The sequence below is a fragment of the Poecile atricapillus genome, chromosome Z (genome assembly GCF_030490865.1).
Source record: "Poecile atricapillus isolate bPoeAtr1 chromosome Z, bPoeAtr1.hap1, whole genome shotgun sequence".
Taxonomy (NCBI): domain Eukaryota; kingdom Metazoa; phylum Chordata; class Aves; order Passeriformes; family Paridae; genus Poecile; species Poecile atricapillus.
The window spans coordinates 27,776,008-27,798,594 of record NC_081289.1 but is presented as its reverse complement, the minus strand read 5'-3'; the positions used below and the strand labels follow the sequence as shown (position 1 = coordinate 27,798,594).

General features: G+C 43.1%; 1 protein-coding gene across 6 annotated transcripts in view; it reads left to right on the top strand.

The window, feature by feature from the left end:
- LOC131592981 (transcription factor 20-like) overlaps positions 1-22,587 on the top strand; it is a 130,466-nt gene that overhangs the window by 82,336 nt on the left and 25,543 nt on the right. For 5 of the 6 annotated variants that reach the window (XM_058865043.1, XM_058865046.1, XM_058865045.1 and 2 more), the window contains one exon: positions 403-6,024. In XM_058865043.1, coding sequence (XP_058721026.1) covers positions 439-6,024 — 5,586 coding nt within the window. In that variant the 5' untranslated portion in view covers positions 403-438. The remainder of the gene's footprint in view (positions 1-402; positions 6,025-22,587) is intronic. The other variant, XM_058865047.1, reaches the window with a different exon arrangement.

Sequence of the window (22,587 nt, the reverse complement as noted above, 5' to 3'; positions counted from 1 at the left end):
TTCTTGTCACATCTTTAAGCATGGTAGCAAATATACTTGGATTATTCCCAGTATTAGCCATAGGGAATAGCTGGAGGGTGAGGATTGCTCTCCTTTGCTTTGCAAATATTGTTGGAAGTTTCTCTCTTCAGGGGCACATAAACACAGCCAGTTAGTACATGATGATGGGGATATATTAATGCTGAAATGCACTCCAGCTGGTAGTAGGCTGCTGGCCTGCATTGCCTAGAAGGTTGGCAGGTTGCAATAAGAGGGTTTAAACATTGATGTACCAGGAAGTAGAAGAGAAATACTAAATTTTAATTGCTGTTAAAACAGTTGGGAAATTGAGTGGGGTACTGGTATGACTGGGAAACATATTATACCTTTTTTTTTTTCCCCTCTCTTTTTCTCCATATTTAGGAGGGCTTTCGAGCTACCGCTCTGCTGCTGAACAGCATGCAGTCCTTTCGGGAGCAAAGTAGTTATCACGGAAACCAGCAGAGCTACCCGCAGGAAGTGCATACTTCATCCCGACTGGAAGAGTTCAGCCCCCGCCAGCAGGCCCAGATGTTCCAGAGCTTTGGAGGAGGTGCTGGCAGTGGACGTCGTGGAGCAACAGGAGCCTCTACAGCAATGCCTGGTGAGAGCTCCGGCCATCAGAGCTACCAAGGTTTCAGAAAAGAAGCAGGAGAGTTTTACTATATGGCTGCCAACAAAGATCCAGTGGTGTCAGGAGGGCAGCAGCCGCCTCAGCGCAGGCCTTCTGGACCAGTACAGAGCTATGGGCCCCCTCAAGGGAGTAGCTTTGGGAGTCAGTATGGGAGTGAGGGACATGTGGGCCAGTTCCAAACACAGCACTCGACCCTTGGGGGTGTATCCCACTATCAACAGGATTATACTGGTCCTTTTTCTCCAGGGAGTGCCCAGTATCAGCAGCAGGCTTCTAGCCAGCAGCAGCAGGTGCAGCAGCTGAGACAGCAGATCTATCAATCTCATCAGCCTTTACCCCAGGCTTCCAGCCAATCTGCTTCTAGCACCTCACACTTGCAGCCAATGCAGCGTCCATCCACCCTGCCTTCCTCTGCTTCAGGCTACCAGTTACGAGTGGGTCAGTTCAGCCAACACTATCAGCCACCTTCGTCATCCTCTTCCTCCTCTTTCCCTTCCCCACAGCGTTTTGGCCAGTCAGGACAGAATTATGATGGAAGCTACAATGTGAATTCTGGGTCGCAGTACGAAGGCCATGCTGTGGGTTCCAATGCACAGGCCTATGGGACCCAGTCAAACTACAGCTTTCAGACTCAACCGATGAAAAGCTTTGAGCAGTCTAAGCTGCCCCAAAGTGGGCAGCAGGGGCAGCAGCAACAGCACCCACCTCAGCACGTAATGCAGTATTCAAATGCTGCCACCAAACTCTCTCTTCAAAGTCAAGTGGGACAGTACAGCCAGACTGAAGTTCCTGTAAGGTCACCGATGCAGTTCCATCAAAACTTCAGTCCAATCTCTAATCCATCCCCTGCTGCATCTGTGGTTCAGTCTCCAAGCTGCAGCTCTACGCCTTCTCCACTCATGCCAGGTGGAGAAAATCTCCAGTGTGGGCAAGGCAACATGTCCATGGGTTCTAGAAACCGAATCCTGCAGATGATGCCTCAACTTAGTCCTACACCATCTATGATGCCAAGCCCTAATGCTCATGCGGGTGGATTCAAGGGGTTTGGACTGGAAGGACTGCAGGAAAAAAGGCTCACAGATCCAGGACTGAGCAGCCTGAGTGCCCTAAGTTCTCAAGTTGCCAATCTGCCCAACACAGTCCAACACATGTTGCTCTCAGATGCCTTGGCACCTCAGAAAAAAAGTTCCAAAAGATCATCCTCTTCCAAGAAGGCTGACAGCTGTACCAACTCAGAAGGCTCCTCCCAGGCAGAGGAGCAACTCAAGTCTCCCATGGCAGAGTCCCTGGATGGTGGCTGTTCCAGTAGTTCAGAGGATCATGGGGAAAGGGTGAGACAGCTGAGTGGCCAGAGCACCAGCTCAGATACCACTTACAAGGGGGGTAATTTAGAGAGGCCCAACTCCTCACCAGCACAAGGCTCTCAGAATGAGCCATCAAAACTCAGCAGCAGTCCTGCAGCTAGGGAAGATGTGGCCTCCCCTGATGGGAAGGAAGCTGTGGTGGCTGTGGAAAATGCCCCAAAAGTGAATGAAAAGGCAGTTGGGGTGATTGTCTCCCGGGAAGCCATGACAGGAAGAGTAGAAAAGTCAGGTGCACAAGATAAACCTGCACAAGATGATGCTCCCACAGCCCCTCAGGCAGCAGCTAGCACTAGTGGAGCAAAAGAATCTGGGCATGCAGGGACACAGCAAGAAACTCAAGGAGGAGGTAAAGGGAGCAAAAGTGGCGATAACACTAACCATAATGGGGAGGGGAACAGCCAGCCTGGTCATGCAGTTGTTGGGACAAATTTTCCTGCAAGAACAGAATCTTCCAAGTCTCCTGGCAGTTTAAGATACAGCTACAAGGATAATATAGCTCCTGGTATACAGAGAAATATTGGTGGCTTTCCACAGTATCCGTCTGGTCAAGAAAAGGGGGATTTTCCGGGGCATAGTGAGCGCAAAGGCCGCAATGAGAAGTTTCCTAGTCTCCTACAAGAGGTTTTACAGGGGTACCACCATCATCCAGACAGAAGGTATTCTAGGAATGCACAGGAGCATTCTGGGATGGCTGGGAGTTTGGAGGGAGCCATGAGGCCCAATGTTTTAATTAGTCAAACCAATGAATTGACCAATAGAGGCCTCTTAAACAAAAGCATGGGGTCCCTCCTGGAGAGCCCTCACTGGGGTCCCTGGGATAGGAAGTCTAGCAGTGCAGCTCCAGATATGAAGCAAATAAATTTAGCTGATTACCCTATTGCTAGAAAGTTTGATGTGGAGTCTCAGTCTGCTGCCCATGAGGCAGGAGCACTCTCAGAGAGGAGATCAGTGATCTGTGACATTTCTCCATTAAGGCAACTTGTAAGAGATCCTGGCCCTCACCCCATGGGGCACATGGGTCCTGAGGCCAGAAGCGGAAGGAGTGAACGCCTTGCCCCTGGCTTGAGCCAGTCAGTAATACTCCCTGGTGGTTTAGTATCCATGGAAACAAAGATGAAAGCTCACAGTGGGCAAATAAAGGAAGAAGATTTTGAACAGTCAAAGAGCTCAGCTAGTCTCAATAATAAAAAAACAGGAGACCATTGTCATCCCGCTGGCATCAAGCATGAATCTTTTCGAGGCAATGCCAGCCCTGGAGCTGCAGTCTCTGATGCTGCTCCAGACTACATGTCCCAGCAGGACAGCAGATCAACACAGATGAGACGAGGACCTGGCAGAACTGGAAGGGGTAAATCACCCTCTCAATATCAGGATCTTGCTGATAAGCTGAAAATGTCACCAGGCAGAAGCAGAGGCCCAGGGGTAGATCTGCATCACATGAATCCACACATGACACTATCTGAAAGAGTTAGCAGGGGTTCCTTGCATTCTGTCTACCCTCAGAATTCAGAAGGCCCATCTCTGGCTTCAGCATATCACACAAATGCTAGGCCTCACGCTTTTGGTGACCCCAACCAGAGTCTGAATTCCCAGTATCATTACAAGAGACAGATATACCAGCAACAGCAAGAAGAATACAAAGATTGGGCAAGCAGTGCTGCTCAGGGTGTGATTGCTGCAGCTCAGCACAGACAGGAAGGAGCAAGGAAGAGCCCAAGACAACAGCAGTTTTTGGAAAGAGTAAGGAGTCCCTTAAAAAATGACAAGGATGGAATGATGTACCTTCAAGGTAGCTCTTACCATGATGCTGGAAGCCAGGAAGCTGGGCGCTGTGTCATGGGGAGTGACAGTACTCAGAGCAAATGCACCGAACTGAAACACGGCAACCAGAAGTTGCAGCATCATGAATCTGGATGGGACCTCTCTCGGCAAACTTCTCCTGCCAAAAGCAGTGGCCCTCTTGGAGCAGCCAACCAAAAAAGATTTTGCCCTCAAGAAAGCGATGGGCATCGACGAGAGGAATCTACAGATTTGCCCAAGCCGAGTAACGCTATGCTTAGGCTCCCTGGCCAGGAAGACCAGTCTCCTCAAAACCCATTAATTATGAGGAGGAGGGTCCGTTCTTTCATCTCTCCTATCCCTACCAAAAGACAGCCACATGATATGAAAAACAGTGGCAGTGAAGATAAAGGGCGGCTGATGACTTCAGCAAAAGAAGGAGCCGATAAAACATACAACTCCTATGCCCATTCATCTCAAAGCCAAGATGCTGGCAAGTCAGTTGCAAAGGGAGATTCCTTCAAGGACCTGCCAAGTCCTGATAATAGGAATTGTCCTGCTGTTTCCCTCACAAGCCCAGCGAAGACCAAAATACTACCCCCAAGAAAGGGGCGAGGATTAAAACTGGAAGCTATTGTTCAAAAAATTACATCTCCCAATATTAGGAGAAGTGTTTCTACCAACAGTGCTGAAAGTGGTCCAGATACTGTCACTCTTGATGACATCCTGTCCCTCAAGAGTGGACCTGAAGGAGGAACTGTGGCTGGACATGGACCAGAGGCTGAGAAGAGAAAAGGAGAGATGTCAGATCAAGTGGGGCCAGCAAGCCAGGAAACAACTGGTGAAAAGACTGTTCCAAGATCTTCAGAAGACTGGCAAAGCAGTGAGGATGATAAAAACAAAAAAGAGGTCCCTGAAACTGCCAGTATTGGTAAAGAAGGAGCAGGATCCAGTACAGCACCACCAGCTTCTCAGAAGTCAGGTGGTCAGGGAAGGTCTGATGGATCTGTAGGTGGAGCTGGAACTCTGACCTTTTCTGACTCAAAAACAATTTCCCCTTCCAGTGTGTTCATTTCTGAACCAAATCCAAAGTCCGAGGAAAAAGATGGAGATGTGACAAATATTTCACCCAAGCCAGATGGTTTCCCTCCAAAGGGATATTTCCCCTCTGGAAAGAAAAAAGGGAGGCCAATTGGGAGTGTGAACAAGCAGAAGAAGCAGCAGCAACAGCAGCAGCTGCCCGTGCCCCTGCCTCCCCCACCAGCACCATCACAGCCTGCAGAAGGGGTGGGTGCTGGTGAGCCAAAGCCCAAGAGACAAAGGAGGGAGAGGCGGAAACCTGCAGCACAGCCACGCAAGCGGAAGCCTAGACGGGCTGCTCCAATCGTGGAGCCTCAAGAACCAGAGATCAAACTTAAATATGCTACCCAGTCTGTAGATAAAACTGACTCCAAGAATAAGTCATTTTTCCCTTATATTCATGTGGTAAACAAGTGTGAATTAGGCGCTGTGTGCACAATCATAAATGCGGAGGAAGAGGAGCAGAACAAATTGGTGAGGGGTCGGAAAGGACAGAGGTCTTCAACACCCCCTCCTAGCAATGCGGAGAGCAAAGTGCTGCCCACCTCAACTTTCATGCTGCAAGGCCCTGTAGTAACGGAGTCTTCTGTCTTGGGACATCTGGTTTGCTGCCTGTGTGGCAAATGGGCCAGCTATCGTAACATGGGTGACCTCTTTGGTCCTTTCTACCCCCAGGATTACGCAGCTACCTTGCCCAAGAATCCACCTCCAAAGAGGGCCACAGAAATGCAGAGCAAGGTCAAGGTACGGCACAAAAGTGCTTCTAATGGTTCCAAGACAGATACTGAAGAGGAGGAGGAACAGCAACAACAGAAGGAACAAAGAAGCCTGGCTGCTCATCCCCGCTTTAAGAGGCGGCACCGCTCTGAGGACTGCAGCGGAGCCTCTCGGTCACTTTCAAGGGGAGCTTCTTGTAAAAAAGCAACCACTGATGGTGGCAGTGCTGGTGAAAAGACTCCTTTGGACTCAAAACCGTCTATGCCCACTTCAGAAGGTGGCACTGAGCTGGAGTTACAAATTCCTGAACTACCTCTTGACAGCAATGAATTTTGGGTCCATGAGGGTTGTATTCTCTGGGCCAATGGGATCTACCTGGTCTGTGGCAGGCTCTATGGGCTGCAGGAAGCTGTGGAGATTGCAAGAGAGATGGTGAGTACCTAACCTTGCTATACTAAATTATTTTAGTATATTGTAATATATTTTAGTTTATTGTTGCAGTAGCAAGTATATGCCATTTGGAATACTGTTTTTCCTTGTTCTTCTCTCATGTCTTAAACAACAATCCTTTATCTTTAATAAATCTCTAGTTATGTCCTTTTGAGGACCTCATTTGGATCTCTGCCACATCTGGTCAGTTAAGATTTTTTGGACATCAAAAAGCTGGGTGCTTATTACCTAGTAGAAGTTCTGGATGTCCATAGGCTTTTTTGTGACTACATTGATCTCTTTGCCCTTCCTTCTTCTATTAGATATTTAACATTCTCTAGGGCTCTTCTTGGAGTCATAGAGTGAAAGGACAAGTGGTAGCAGACACAATTGCAGCAAAGAAAATTCCAGTTCAATTAGGCAAAAAATTCCGGTGACGACAGTCAAGCGTTGGGTTGAGGGAGAGGAATTGACAGAAAAGCAGTAGAATGACCTGGTTTTTGGGATGCAAAATTTGGTTCTGGACAAAGCCTTTACATCTGAAGTCGGATCTGCCTTCAAAGTTGGCTCTGCTTTCAGCAGAGGCTCCTTCCAGTGTGAGTTACTCTGCACTGTAATAAATGACTACATAACTAGGAGAATTTGCAGTCCTTACAAAATAAGGTGGATGGAGCAGAATTGCACAGAGGTCTGTAAGCACTGATTGAAATGTGTGGGTTCAGTATTGATGAATTCAGCACTCACAAATAATACTGATAGTTGACTTTCTCCAGGGTGCGAGTATATGATCAGTAAGAAGAAATAGGTAAAATTAAAGCAGAGACAAAGGAAAAACTTGATTCACAACTGCCTGGTTCTGGAGGGACACACTCACTCTTCTTGATTTCCCGAGGCAGAAGCTGATGCTTTTAAGCCACTGTTACAGGCCTTTCTTTGCCGTCATCAGTATCCTGCATCCCTTTTTTTATGGTTATCTTTTTTTGTATTGTTCTCTGTCCTGAGTCAGACCATGGAAGAGGCATAGAACTACTTTTTCCTGTTGTCTTCAGGTTCTTCCTTTTCTAAACAGTGTTGGGATCCAGTTTTTGTCTTATTTCCTCTATATTGTTACATATAGTATGCTTGTTTCCTCCCCATGAGCTTTTTCTCTTCAACTTTGATTCCTGGCGTGTTCTAAATTTTCACTCAACTGTTCTTTGACAGTAATTACATGCTTCTTTGCCCTAACTTGATTTGGCTTGCATTCTTGTTTCTAGTCTCTCATTAAACGTAGTCAGTTAATTTCATTTGGTTTTCATTGAGCCATGCCTGTGTGCTTGCTCTGATGCAACTGCTGAATTTCTTATCTCTGATAATTGCAACGTTTCTTTCAGGTTCTCCACCACGATTTGGATTCTACTCGCAATGTGGCCATGCTTTCATTTGTCTGGTAGCTTTGAACTTGTCTCTCTCCAGCCTGGTTTTCCCCTTTTACTGTGTATAGGGTGTGTGTTTCACTTGGGATTCTGGTTTTCCCAATAGCAAATGCCTTCTTTGCAAGTTCTTAAACCACTTGAGTTATCCTGCAGTGATCCTTTTTGTGTCTCCATTTGTGCAAAGGACATAAGCCCAGCTGTGCTAAAACGTGCTGAGAGGCTCTAATCAAACTTGTTAAATAATAGCAAGGCGTTATCCACATTTTTATATGGGTTTTGCATGTTGTTTGACATCTAGTTCTTTCTCTGCATGGAATCTTCATGACTTTCTGATTGAATATGCTTTGGCTTACCCTTCATCACTTTCTTCCAACTGTTACAATCGTCTCCTCCTTACAAATAAAACATTTTTTTCCTTTTCTTAGCTGTTTCATCTGCCCTTACAGCACCTTATAAAAATATCTCCTTATCTCTTTTGAACTTTGTGTTCTTTTTCTCTACCCTTCACCCCTTTCCCTTAATCAGTTGCTCAGCTCCTCTGTCTTTTCCCTCATAATGCCAGTAGATATAAGCATTTCTCTTTTTTTAAAAAAAAAAAAGTACTAAATGCTTGTGGCCTGTCTTGTCTTTGCAACTACTTCTTGATTCCCTTTTTCTTTTTTCATCTCGAAGTTCTTTGAGTGCATTGTCTGGGGCTCTTGTCCTCCACTGTGGCTTCAGTTGCGCTCTACTGCAATTGTAATCAGTGTTTCTGATGATCTTTTCCCAATTAAGGTTCAGAACGGTGCCCAATTTTCCATTTTTCTGTTGACTACATGGTCACTATCAGCTGTGCTGCTTTTGAAGTATTGTCCCACTTTTGTTTTCTCTCTGTGTCTTCTGATTCTCTCCTTGATTTCCATTGTATTCTTCAGAGGCTGTTGTTCATTACTGCATGCTTTTTCTGTGGGACTTACTGAAGTTTGCTTGTGCTTTTCTTCCCTTTATCCTGGAATACCTTGCTTTGGAGTAGCTTTTGGTAATTCAGTCACTTTCTTCCAGAGTTTGTACAGCTTCCTTTTTTCTCCAGATTCGTGTTCTTCTGGCATAAACTTAAAAATGGTTCTTGAATTCATAGTGAGTTTTCAAATTCTCACTTTAAAACATGGCTTTTAGTGTACATCATCCTTAATCCATTGTCTGTCATTTTGTTCTGATTTTCATGTCACTCGGATTCACAGTCTCATTTGATTTTAAAATTATTTCTTTCTAATCCTTCGTATTTAAGGCTGCAAGAAATACTGCTTACTTTTTTTATATGGTAAGTAATATGTAGTCTTTCAGTCCTTTCCAGTGTTCTGTCTAGGTATGTTTTTAATCTGTTTAGAAGACTGAACTTTCAGAGTCAGGGACCATTGTCTTGTATGTACATTTTGTTTTGTCATCGAATCATAGAATGACTTGAATTGGAAGCAACCTTAAAGATTGAACCCCCTGCTGTGGGTAGGGACACCTCCCACTAGACCAGGCTCCTTAGAGCTGCATCCAGTCTGGCCTTGAACACTTCAAAGAATGGGCTATCAACAACTGCTCCAGATAACTTGTTCCAGTGCCTCACCACCCTCACAGTAAAGAGTTTCTTCCTGATGTCCAAGTTAAACCTATTCTCAGTTTGAAACCATTCGGCCTTGTCCTGTCACTACATGTTCTTGTAAATAGCCTCTCTCTTGTATGTTCTTTTCAGGTACTGGAAGGCCACAAGTCACCCTGAGGCCTTCTCTTTTCCAGACTGAACAATCCCAGTTCTCTCAGTGTTTCCTTGTAAGGAGAGGTGCTCCATCCCTTTAATCATTTTGGTGGCCTCCTTGGAACTTGCTCCAACAGGTCTTTTTGTGCAGAGGACCCCAGAGCTGGATGCAGCACTGCAGGTGCAGGTGCAGGGTCTCACCAGAGCGGAGCAGAGGGGCAGAATCCCCTCCTTCATCCTGCTGCCCACGCTGCTTTGGATGCAGCCCAGGATACAGTTGGTTTTCTGGGCTGTGAGTGCACATTGCTGGGTCATATCCATCCTCTTGTCCACCTGCACTCCCAAGTCCTTCTCAGTAGGACTGCTCTTGATCCCTTCATCCCCCAGCTTGTGTTGATTCTGGGGATTGCCCTAACTCAGGTGCAGCACCTTGCACTTGGTCTTGTTAAAACCTCCTGAGATTCCCATGTGTCCACTTTTGAGTCTGTTCAGATCCCTGTGTATGGCATCCCATCCTTCAGGTGAGTCAGGAGCAGCACTCAGCTTGGTGTTATCTGCAAACTTGCTGAGGGTGCACTTGATCCCTTCATCTGTGTCATTAATGAAGATATTAAATAACACAATTGGTCCCAGTACAGACTCCTGAGGGACACCACTGGTCACTGCTGCCCATTGGGACTCTGAGCTGTTGATCTCTATCCTCTGAAGCTGACAATCCAACAAATTCCTAATCCATCAAATCCATCACTCTTCAGTTTGGAGAGAAGGGTGTTGTGTGGGACTGTCAAAAGCCTTACATCTCAAAAGCATTACATATGAATTACATCCTCAGCCTTTCCCAGGGAGGAAGGAGTCACTCCATCATAAAAAGCCGCTAGGTTAGTCAGACAGAACTTGCCCTTTGGTGAAACCATGCTGGCTGTCCTGAATCACCTCATTGCCCCCTGTGTGTCTCAGCATAGCTTCTAGGAGGATCTGTTCCATGATCTTTCCAGGCACAGAGGTGAGGCTGACTGACAGGTTGGTAGTTCCCAGGGTTCTCCTTAAAGCTCTTTTAAAAGACATATACAATGTTTCCCTTTTTCCACTCACCTGCCATTTCACCTGACTACCAACTTTCCAAATACCATGGAGCGCAGTTTAGGAATTACATCAGCAGACTCTCTCAGGAATCTGGGATGCATCTTTTCAGATCCGATAGACTTGTGTACATTCAGGTTCCTCAGGTGTTCATGAATCTGATCTTTGCATAAAGTGGGAGGGACACTTGCCTGCCCCAGTCCCCCTTCTGTCATCTGTCCACTTGAGAGGTGTGGGAAGAGAGGTTGCCATTGAAGACTGAGGCAAAAAAGTTGCTGAGTTACCTCAGCCTTCTCCTCATCCATTGTTAGCTGTTTGCCAGCATTGTTTATGGTGTGGGTACACCTTCTTTGTCCTTCCTATTCTGTCCTTCCTTTTCTGGTTAACCTACCTGTAGAAGCCCTTCCTGTTATTCCTTGTGTTCCTTTTCAGATTCAGTTCCAGCTTTGCCTTGGCCTTCCTCAAACCATCCCTACCCAACTGAATTTTGTCCCTCTACTCCTCCCACATTACCTCTCCTTGTTTCTACTGCCTGCATCTTTGTTTCTTCCCGTTAGTTTGACCAGGAGTTCTCTACTCAGTCATCCAGTCTCTTGCCTTCCTTGCTCATTTTCTTGCTTCTGGGAATTGCTAGCTCTTGAGCTCTCTGGAAGATATCTGTAAAAACTTGCCAGCTCAGTTCTCCTCCTGTGTCCCTGAGGGCAGTCTCCCAGGCTACCCTCTTGACTATCTCCTTTAAGAGTTGGAAGTTTGCTTTCCTGAAGTTCAGGGGCCTGACTTTACTCCTTACCTGACCCATATCCCTCAGGACTGGAAAATCCACTGGTGCATGATGGCTTCAACCCAGGCTGCGCCTCCCATCTGGACATCCACAATTACTATACTGGTGATCATGAAATCCAGTATTGGCTTCCCTCTAGTAGGCTATTGCCTGGCTCAAGAAGCTGACCTCCGTGCATTGCAGGAGTCTCCTGCAGCTTGCCTTGGTACTTTCCCAATAGATGTCAAGGTGGCTGAATTCCCCCAACGGGACTGGAGCGTGTGAGCATGATGCCTCCTGTAGCTGGGGCAAGAAGGCTTTGTCAATGGCTCCCCTTGGTCCAGCAGCTGTAGGAGAGCCCAGCTGCAAGGTTCCTTTTGTTGCCTCAGTGTCTGATTTTTACCCACAGTCTTTCAACCTGCTCATGGCTGTTCTTCAGAGACAGCTCTTCACACTCAGTGCACCTCTAGATGTAGAGAGCAATCCCTCCACCTCTCCCTCCTTTCTGTCTCTTCTGAACAGCTCATGGCCATTGATAGTCACACTCCAGTCACACAATTTGTTCTAACAAGTTTCAGTAATGGCATCAGGATCATAACTTTCCAGCATCATGGTGACTTCCAGCTCCTAGTTGTTGCCCATGCTGCGTGCTTTGGTGTATAAAGGCACCTTGGTCAGGTTGCTGGCTGTGTCATCTTCCTGGAGAATTCCTTTGAGATATTTCCCTGCTGTATCCCTGTTGGCTTCTGTTACCTCAGGAGTCCCTGGCTCACCTCTGTAAGACTCCCAAGTGTGGCCAGCACATTTCAGAGTCAAGGGCAGAGTGCCCTCACTAGCACCCTGTCCTCTAACCTTTGCTTCTCATCCCACAGCTTGCCAAGGACAAGCCTAATACTGTCCCCCTCCCAAATCAGACTTTAAAGCTCTGTATTGTGTCTCAAGCAAACGCCGTATCCTAACGCGATGCTGGGCTCCTCTGTATAGCATCCATAAGAATAATCCATTTACCACCCCTGTGACAAGCAATGGAAAAGGTTTTCTTCTAGCATTTTTCTTTTCCTGTTGTAGCAAGCTGTTGTGCTGGGTTCTCCTCTGGAAGCAGTGTATCCTCATCCCTTCAGCTCACAGAGAGTTACGTGCAGCACTAAGATGGCCATGGGGTATTCAGAGGTGTGCCTGCCAGAAGCCATCCCCAGGCAGTGGAAAGGTTCTGTTGAGCTCAACTCTCCTGCCCTGCTGCCTGAGGAAAGCCTTCTGGCTCACACAGCTGATTTCCTATGCTTGTTGCATATGCTTTTTCTTTACCTCCTCTGTGCTTTGCAAGTGCATTTTCTCTTTTTTCCTCTGACATGCAGTTCGTTGGTGTTGCTGTCATGGAAAAGCAGATGTGCAAATCAAGTAGCTGCTTCCTACCAGGAACAAGTAGAGAGATGTGTGCACAGGCACACAGGAATGTAGCTCTTGGATTTTGTCTTTGGGTAAGGAAGGACTTTAGCATATGGTGTATAAAGGGTCATGATCCTGGAAGTGAATAATTCATGTATGTAACTCATTCTGTGCAAATTAAATACTCCCATAACTAAAAATTACGTGAGCGGTCTGTGGTACTGACAGGATAAATATGCACCAATTTAAGCTGAATCCATACCATTAAGCGAGTTGAAATATTTTCTTTAGACATCTGGCTCAGCTGCTGTTTATGCACCACTCTAGTTTAGAAATTGGAAACTTAAACCTCTAGTTAAAGGCCATTGATGTAGAGGTAGTGATATAAGTAACACGTCCTGAGTTTCTTCTTCTCCTCACACGAGCTCTCCTGTTTTTCATCACATGAAAGCTTATTATAGATTTTTTCCCCCTGAGCACCTGTTTCTCTCATTGCTTTCCAGAATCAGAAAATAATTTTTTTTTGCTAAATTGTTTCTTATATGAATGAACATCTGTCTTACTGCAGTTTTTTTGACAACTTCCCCATAGTCAATGTAAAGAAAGGATTTTTGTGTATGTGAGGGTGCTCAAAGATCATATTGTACCAGGTGCTCTAGAAGAATTCCTGTGAAGGTGTTATCTTGAAAAGGTTTATCAAACTGTGAAGTGACTCTCCTGAGCTTTGAGCTTTCCTTAAAGTCTATTTTCACCCTGGACTGAAAATGGTGTGTGTTATCTGCTAAGCAGCAGTCCAGATGGTTTCCAAAGTGCTAGAAATCTGCCTTTCTTGAAGGCAAAAAGGTGTTCCTTTTACTCTGGTCACTCTTCTATGTTTTTTGATTCTGAGAGTGTAATGCAATTATTTGGGCCGCTTCAGATGCAGAGTGACTTAATCCTTCTCCTTATTTTGAGGCTCAAATTAGATACCCCAGCAGATGAACCTAACTGCCAAGGAGTCTCTCATAAACTGTTAATGCATAGTGATGGTGCTAAGTGGCCTTCTTGCAGTTACTTTTTTTGTTCCAATGCTGATAAAATCTTAAACTGAAAAAATGTCATCTTCTTAGTGCTAGATGATCCTGTTGCTTTTAAAATGAATAAAATTTGAATTTCTTTCAAATACTGAAGGTGGCCAGAAAGTTTCCTGTCTTATCTATTTTTTCACCATTTTTCTAAATGAGAGGTTCATTTCCATGGAAGATGAAGTATTGGTAACCTTTGAAACTGGAAGAATTATGCAGTCACTTCAGTAGTTGTCAGCAGTTTTAATGTTCAGAAGAATCGATGATCTTTATTCTCAGTATTAAATATATGAAGCTGTAAATGAAAAGAAGAACAATGCAGAGGACATTCTTTGTGTTAAGTTGAATCCAAGATCGTTCAGCCATTGTTTTCTAAAAAGCTGTTCACCTGGATATGCTATGCTGTTTCTTACAGGACTTTTTTATAAGACGTGTTTTTTCCCAAGGCAGAGGCTCTGGCCTAGCACATTTATTACTTCTGGTTGGGATGGAATTTTCTGTTTGTATTTTTTTTTCTACTTCTACCCCTGCTCTTATCAGAATTGACCTTACTGAAGGTAAATGTAGCTTCTGTTCCTGCTGAGAGTGTTCTGTGAGAGGAAAGCTTGTTTATCCCCCTTTTAAAGATCTCTTTTAAAAGGTCTAAAAGAATGTAATGCTTTTCTCATCAATCTCTGCATCTCTCCCAGCTTGAGAAATCTTTTAATCCTTATACATGGTAAGAAGTCCTTGGAAGCTCTTTCCTTTGTTGCTCCTTATTGAAAAGATTGTCTTGGGTTTCAGTCAAGTGAACTTTGGAATAACAAAAGGTAAAGGGTGAAACCTGCCCATAATCTGCAGTGTAGTAGAAGATTCTGTTTTCTCTCACCAGTCTGGAATTTTGTCTGTCCAACTCTTCATGGATTCTCTTTCAAAGTCTGCTCTTTACCCAAAGTGGAGAAATCTACCTGCTTTAAGGCTGTTAACAAGCGTGTTTTGAAGGTCTGATAGACTTTAGTGATAAGAAGTTTAGAACCTAAATTCCCGAAGTCTCTTTCTCTTCAGCTTGATGCTAGACATTTGAATTTTTCATGACTGTTGGGCAGTGGCAGTGTTGTGCCTCATGTTGAGTGTGTCTTTGTTAGTTGCAGTGTTGGAGGTAGGTTTACGTGTTACCCATATTTCACAGAGAACAGCTCCTGGTTTTGCACAGGTAAGTTTTCTTAAGATTCCTGATAGTTAATCTTTCACTATCTTATTTGGAGGAAATTGCCTTTCTATAGTACTTGGTTTACTCTGATGCTTTCATAGAACCATTTTCTTTTGTTTACCTATACCGTTCTGGACCCTAGCTGTAAATTGGGTAAAGAAAGGTATCTGGAGGGATCACTTGGATTTAAGCTACTTTTATTCTCAAATTTGGGAAAGCAAAGCCTAATAAAAAAGCTCCCACAGCCTGTAAGTAATTGCTTATAAAAGGTTCCTGGCTGCATAGCTAATCAAGTGGCTAAGCCAGGGAACTGGTATGAACTGGGAAAATCGTGGAAGGTTAGCTACCTTTGGCAAAACAGTTTTTAGCCCCGGAAACCTGACTACTGTAGTACCATACAGTATCAGTTGCTTCTGAATGTCTCATTTGGCACAGGTGGGCTCTCTTATCCCTAAGCCAGACCAGGAGGGAGTTGCTGTCATGAGGAGTGATCCTACTTTATCCTCTTTGCAAGCTGCTTGCTTTCCACTATTTCACTTGCGCTAGATCTACCACCTGTGTATTTGCACAGTGGGTTGATTTTTAGCCAGCTAATCCATCAGAAGACTAGCTTGGGGTGGGGATTCTTTATGCCAGATCAGCCATCTGACTCTGCTTACCCTCTGAACCACGCTTGCTGTATCTGGGAGGGAGTGTCCTTTCCACTGGTAATGATAACCATTAGATCAACTTAGCTGTAACATAAAATTGTGCCCAGGTGCTACCAGCACTTGAAAGGGTTTTACGTCTATGGTACTACTGTTTTATAGTGTTGGGAGAAGAATGTTAACCTTTTGTTCATCATCTTTCTTCATAGAGAGGAAAAACATGCAGAACCTAGTAATTTTTTTCTCACAACCCCACCCTCACAATGCCCTCCCCTTCCCCCAAAACCAAAGCAAAAACCCCCTCAAGTGAAGTTCTGTAGAGTTCCACAGAAATAATTATCTGCTGCTTCAAAAATAACATGCCTGACAAAACACAGGAACAATTGTATTTCTACACCTAGATCTGTATTAGTAAGGATACATTTTGAGGGTAGGAAGAAGTGACACTGGAGCTTCTTAATTTTTCACTGTGGGGAAAGGGAAATGAATGGTGGATTTAAAATCACTGCCAGTGGTGGTTGGTAAAGGGGTGTATTGAGAACACTGCTTGCTTTTATCTCTGGAAACAGCTTTTAGTATGCTTTAACCCTTCAAATGAGGATTGCTGCAGAACCTTGAGGCACTTCCTACAGTTATCCTTAAAGTGGCTGAATTCCTGGTTTTCAGTGACAAACTGTGCCCAAATACCTAGTTGTCTGAGCTGGAAACGTGCACACTCTAGTGTAATACTTGTTTTCATTCCTCAGGAAATTGCAGCATCTTTAATATTCTTCTGCAGTGTTACAAAAATAAGAAAGCATGAAATTTTGGGTGGAGGAGAAATTCTGAAAGACAGCTGAATGATGAAGTTCAGATTTGGTTTTCTCAGAAAGGCATTGCCATCTGCTGTGCTACTGAAACTCTGTGCTGTCATGACTCCTGGTCTGTAACAGTGTTCCTCCACGGAGAGGAGAGCCTGAGAGGAGCCCCTGTTGTATCCCAGTTCACTGCCTTCCTCTCCTGGGGACCAAGAAGTGTGAATCCCTACTGCTGCAGCACTTGATAGTTCACAGCAGCTCTGTGCATTGGTGCCACAAGCCTTAAATGCTAAAGAGCTGAGCAGATAAAACCCACATGTACATGTCTAATGAAAATGTTTCAATATCTTAAATTATCAGAAGCCAGTAATTACATTTGTGAAATGAAGTTGGTTTTCTTTGGCTTTGTTGTGAGTAGAAGTGTAATAAATTTGGTGCAGCCTATTGGTGATTATGGACTCAAGGTGATAGGAAGCACATTTTAGCACATTTTAGTTGAGGTCTCAAGCGTAAAGATCCCCTCTGTAATGGGGAACAAAGAAGATGCAGGGAAGTACTTTATGTGCATCTTTACTAGCAGACTCTTTGTCATTAGTTTATCCCAAAGTACAGGCATTATGTCTGTGCTTGCATGTGGTTTTATATTTTACTGTTTGTCTTGCATGTGGAGTGAGGAAAGTGGAAAATAGATTTACTGACAATGGAGTGTTGGGAAAGAATAGGATGTTTACCCACTTATATTAGTTGTAGCCAAGAGCACTGGAAACTTGTATGCAAAAAGCAGCTTGCTCATTCCACAGTTGCCTTTCTGTAAAACATCAGGGATCCTCATAATCTGTGTACAGTTTTAATTTAAAAATACATTTAAGTAACTTAATTTTGAGGAATCTCTTCCAAATGTGAATGGAGCCTTCTCTGTGCAGGAGATTTCTAGACAAAGCTTTTAGAGCTTTTTGTCTGGCTTACCCACAAGCTCGCACAGTCTTTTTTTTTTTTTTTTTTCTAAGATTTCAATTGCCTGTTACCATAAGGGTGCCAAACTCATACTAAATTTTCAATAGTTGAGTGAATGCAATCCATTTATGTGTCATTTTAGCTTAAATCTTTTTAAGCTGTACTGGTAAAAAGCTTAAGATTCCCCAAAGTTTTGGAGGAGGGTTGTTGTGTTGTTGGCGTTTTGTTTTGTTAACTTAAAATGAACCGATTTTTTTAAACTTAGACTAATTCCAGATGCTTGTCACTTCAGCTGTATTCCTTTAGCTTTGTTAGAAGAACACTACTAGAAAATAAGCTTATTCTGCTCCATGCCCCTGCATTTAAAATGGTGTATATTTGATTACAGTTGGGCAAAAATGCAGACTTAAAAAGTATTTTTCCTGATTTTTGGGGAAAAAAAAGATTTCTTCTTTCATCTGTCCTACTCTGTTTGAAAGGTCAGTTTCTGAAGGTAAGAATTCATTACTTTATTTTACATAATATTTAGTGGATTATTGGAACTGTCCTATCTTTTGTAAGATCTTTTTAAATAAAAAAATTCTACAATTTTTCCATTTTATTTTTAAAATAAGCATTATATTGAATTCCTTGATCACTGAATAAGCAAGAATAATACTTCAGTTATACTAGTGTTCTACCATTCATAATAAAGGAAAGCTTTCCAAGCATGGCAATGCAAATCAAGTTAATAAAAAGTTATCTACACATAAGGCTTTCTGCAGTAGCCAGATTGGAGTAGGAATTCCGCAGGCAAAACTGGGATATTTTTTGGTGGTGGTATGAAATTCCTTTAAAATCATGAATTCAAAGGATGGTTTGGTTTGGAAGAGACCTTACAGGAGCACCTTCCATTAGACCAGGTTGCTCAAAGCCACATCCAGCCTGGCCTTGAAGGTTTCCAGGGATGTGGAGCATCCACAGCTTCTGTGTACAGCATTCCAATGCTTTACCCTCACAGTAAAGAATTTCCTCCTAATACCTAATTTAAACCTCTCCTCTTAGTTTAAAACCACTCCCCGTTGTTCTGTTGCTATCTGCCCATGTTGAAAGTTGCTCTCCATCATTTTTGTGAGCCCCTTTAGGTACTGGAAGGGTCTATAAGGTCTCCCTGAAGCCCTTCCTACAGCTGAACAACCCCAGCTCTCTCTGTCTTCGTAGCAGAAGTGCTCCCACCCTCTCATCATCTTTGTGGCTTTGTAGAAAGCAGGTTTTAAACTTTCTTCTTTTCAAAAGTAGATTTTCGTCTGTCCATTATAAACCTAGTTATGTAACCTCAATATATTTTTTAATTAGAGAAATATGTTCTGAAAGAGGTTAGATTAATTTCCCTAGATTTAGAAAGATGAGTAAAAATAAAACTGAAGTATGATGAGTATTCATGTAATAATTTTAGAAACTACAGCAAAATTATAACTAGTTTTTTTTTGCCTTAAAGAATGTTACTCTGCAGAGACAAGAGCTGGAGAAAAGAAGATTTTTCTGTGCAACACATTATGCCTGAGGTTATGGAAGGAGCCAGAAAAGTAGTTTGGGTTCCCTGAATCTTAAACCCATCCTTCTTAGCTAATTTATACTACACTGCTCTTACCCTGTTGTGCTCTGGCTAGTTGGTCGGCAGAGGAAATATTTTTCAAACAATTTCATACGCTTAGCTGGACTCTTGTGTATCGGATTGTCTTCATGGACAGAGCATTTTGGCAAAAAGTTATTAATGAGCCTTCATTGTTATGGATTGGATCCCAGCCAGCTGCTTAGTGATTAAAGTTTAATTGCATGATGATTAGTTTTCATTAGTAAGCAATTAGCATTTAACAGCAGTCTTGTATTGCTAAAGCTATGGGTGAACATAAGTGGCTAGAGCCACGTTGAGGGAGAAGGTCTGTAGCTGGAGATGTGGGCACAGAGCTGTTTGGAATATGGGAATAAGAATTCTGAGGTTAGTTGACCTCATCAGCTTGTTCCTACTGCACCATTAAGCCAGGAAGGTGGATGGGAGTGGGAAACGGAGCAAATGTCCAGAAGAGCACAACCTGCACATCAGGCACAGAGACTGGCTGTGGATTAGCCCATGAGTTAACAAAAATGATCATTGTCCTGAAAAGGCCCTTTGAAGTTCTGAGCTGCTCTCACAGTAACATTGGTTTTCATAGACTTGTCCCTCTCTTTGCCACAACTACAACTCCTTTTTCAGAATTCTTCTCTGAATTGGTGAAATTCCCGTTTTTGACAGGAGAGCCCATGATTGCTTTGTGCCACTGTGGGGTAAATTAGAATGAGTGCAGGGCAAGGGCTGGGAGACGTGAAATGGATGAGGGCAGAGGGAGGTAGGAGTGTAGCAAAAGGTCAAGGCTTCCTCACTGTTAGAGGTACAGAAGAGTGAAGAGTACCCCATGTAAACCATTTCCACTTCACTTGAGGAATCTGTTGTGAAGATGAAATATGGTGGTGATTTCATCCAGGCTAAATTAAGATTGTTAGAAGCCATTCTTCTTGTCCCCCCCCCCCCCCCCCCCCCTTCTGCCAGCAGTAGTGCTCTGCGACTGAACCGAGTTAGGTAGCTGATCTAGCCAGAAAATCCCTCCATCACCCCATTTCCATTTTAATCAGGCTAATTTTTTGGCTAGACTAGCTTTCTTGACTTGCAGTCAAGAATGTGTGAATACTGATACAGAGAAATGCTAGGCATAGGAGGAGGCTGCAGGCTGTGCAAGAGCAAACTCGAGTCTTAAAATGGTTTGGAAGTCTGGTCAAGATCATGACTTCAGATGGAAATTTCTTCCAGAATGATATTATTAATTACACAAAGTAGTAAATAAAAACAAACAAACAAACCCAGTTTAAAGTTTGTCTAAGGTGGCTCTCAAATGTATGTATTTATTACTGATGTCAAGTACATCCATCTCATTGCCTAGACATAGGAAAAGATAAGGGTATTTCTTTAATATGATGATCTCATGATGCAGAAGCACTAGGGACTGGATGCTCCTTCTCCCGCCCTGGCCTAACTTGCCAGCTGGAGCAGCCTAAAACAGACATTTTCTTCCAGTTAAAAGTTCTCAAGTAGCTACAGTTTCTTAGAAATTCTGACACTGCTCACTGTGTGACTTAAATGGTGTAGATCTACTTAAGTTGTCTTCAGACTTGCCATAGGAGGAGAAATATCAGTGTAGGGCCTGGTCTGTAATTCCAGCCCAAGGCACAAGACAGTGCTGAGTGGCAAAGCCTTCCCAGGGCTCTGGGTGTTGCAGCTGCACTGTTTGTCACCCAACACCTGAGCTACTGGTGGCAAAAATAGATTGCATATGCCTTCCTGAGGTCTGGCTGCACAAGTGATTGTAGCATAAGTACAGTCAGATCTTACTTCAGTTAGCTGATTGTTGTCTGGGTCATAAGCTTTACTTTTGTTTGAGAAAATATTAAAAGTTGATGTTAAAATATGGTTGTGCAGTCTTAATTTACTAGTGATTCCCCCCACCCCTCTTCCCCATTTCTAGCTTCTTGCATGTTTTCTTTTGATTTATGCTTAGAACTAGGAGACTTGACTCAGCTGTATTTCTTTTTCTCATGGCTACTCATTTCACCGCATGGTTTTGTTGTTACTTTGCCCTAGACTGCTGTTAATTACAGCTTTTCTTGTGCCTCCAACTCCTTTATTCTTACAGAGAACTCACACTTGCTAAGTTTCACAAAGTTATTGATGATTAAAGGCGACTGACCAGCTTCATAAAAGACTTACTGTTAGGGGAGGGGAAGGAGGAGGAGGGTATCCTAGCATGAATCTCTGAAATGGGGACTTTCACTGAGGGCTACTGCTGCTCAATGGGAAGCTTAAAAGGAAAATAAAAAAGTGGGTGGGGATGGGAGGGAAAAGCAAGTTCATGTACTTGAGTTCAGGTATGAGAGCTGTGAACTTTGCTGACTTTGTGCCTTTGGTGTCAGAAATTGCCTGCAGGCCTTTGACAAGTCATCTAATTATTCTGTAAAGTAGGCTTTAAGACCACTTATTTTGTGACCATTAAGACAAATTTGTAGGGTGCTTTCAAAGTACACTATGTGTTTAAGTTGTCAGATGTTCTCAATTAAATTGGAAGATTAGGGAGTTGATACAAGGTTTTATGGTTTAGTTGCATAGATGTAATGGCAGGAAGATAAATTTAAAGATTGCCAAGGTATCATTTTGAGTCAGGTCCAAAAAGATAACAAAAATGTTCTGTAATGTGTTCATTTGCTGTTAGCTTTCTCTTTTCTTGTAAAAAGTTAAAATGCTAAAAATACTAGTAGCAATGTACTTGTCCCATATGTAAATTCATTGTTATTTTTAATTGTTAAGATTTTTCTTGGGAATAACTCTCCAAGTTCAATTCAATCACTAAAATTTCAGAGTTGACACGGTTCATAACTGATGCTTTCCAGAAAACCAACATTATTATTTTGTTTAATGTCAACTTTAGGAAATTGTTTAGAAAATTCCAGTACTTATGTTATAGGTACATAAAACTCTTTTACAAGGTTTTTATGAAGTCTTAAGTTCTATACTTAAATTTAATTATTCTCCCTTTGAAGTGTTACAGTTTATCATTGGAAGGCATAAGGATTCTTTAGTGATTATATGATACCGCTCTTCTAAGCAGAAACTTTCAGAGGCAGTTCTTAGGGAGCAGGAGTTATGAATAGTTACCAATAAATTCAGTCTCCCGGACAAATAGCTACAAGGGTAATGCCTAAAGAAGAATTGTCTATTCTGAAGCTGTCTTAACAAAGAAGACTTTCATGTTGACTTACTCTTCTGCTTTTGGGCTAGAGTCTTCAGAAGATGAAGGAATAAGTAAGAAGAGGGTGTGTTTATGTAAAATAGAAAAAAAACCAAAACAAAATTGCCTATATCCTTTGATTTCTACCTCAGGTGAAAAAAAAAAATTAATATTTCTCTTTGATGTTGTCCAGTGATTTATTTCTAGTAATCTATGGCTCATCCCAACCCTTTTTTCATAGCATAGATTGATCCAGATTTATAAAACTGAAGGTGTGGCTTGCAAATAATATTATTGCCTTTACCATGATTCAGCAGTGTTCTGAGTCCAGAAGATCTTCATTAGTCCTTTCCCTTCAGCTCTCAGGAGAACCCCATCTAATCCTTAGATGGAGGAAGCTCTTCTGTCAGGAGAACCACATTGTTATGTCTGTCCTTTAAAGAAACTACTGACACTACCTCAGCTGCTGTGTAATATCCAGCTGGAATGCCGTCTAGGCTTGGACTGCTGCTATTTATATTTTCTGCCTCTTCTAAACTGCTGCTAGCTCATACCATGTTTTCCTGTGTCCTGTCTGTGACAGGCCTACAGCCACTACATGTTCTTGTATAAATTCAGTTTGGAATTCATAAACAGTGCCTATTATTGCAATGTGCAGTTTAGCAGCACATTTATTATTATGGTTTGTGGGGTTGTTTTTTCCTGATGATTGTTGAAAAATGAAATAACGTATTCTTCTCTAAACCCATTCACAT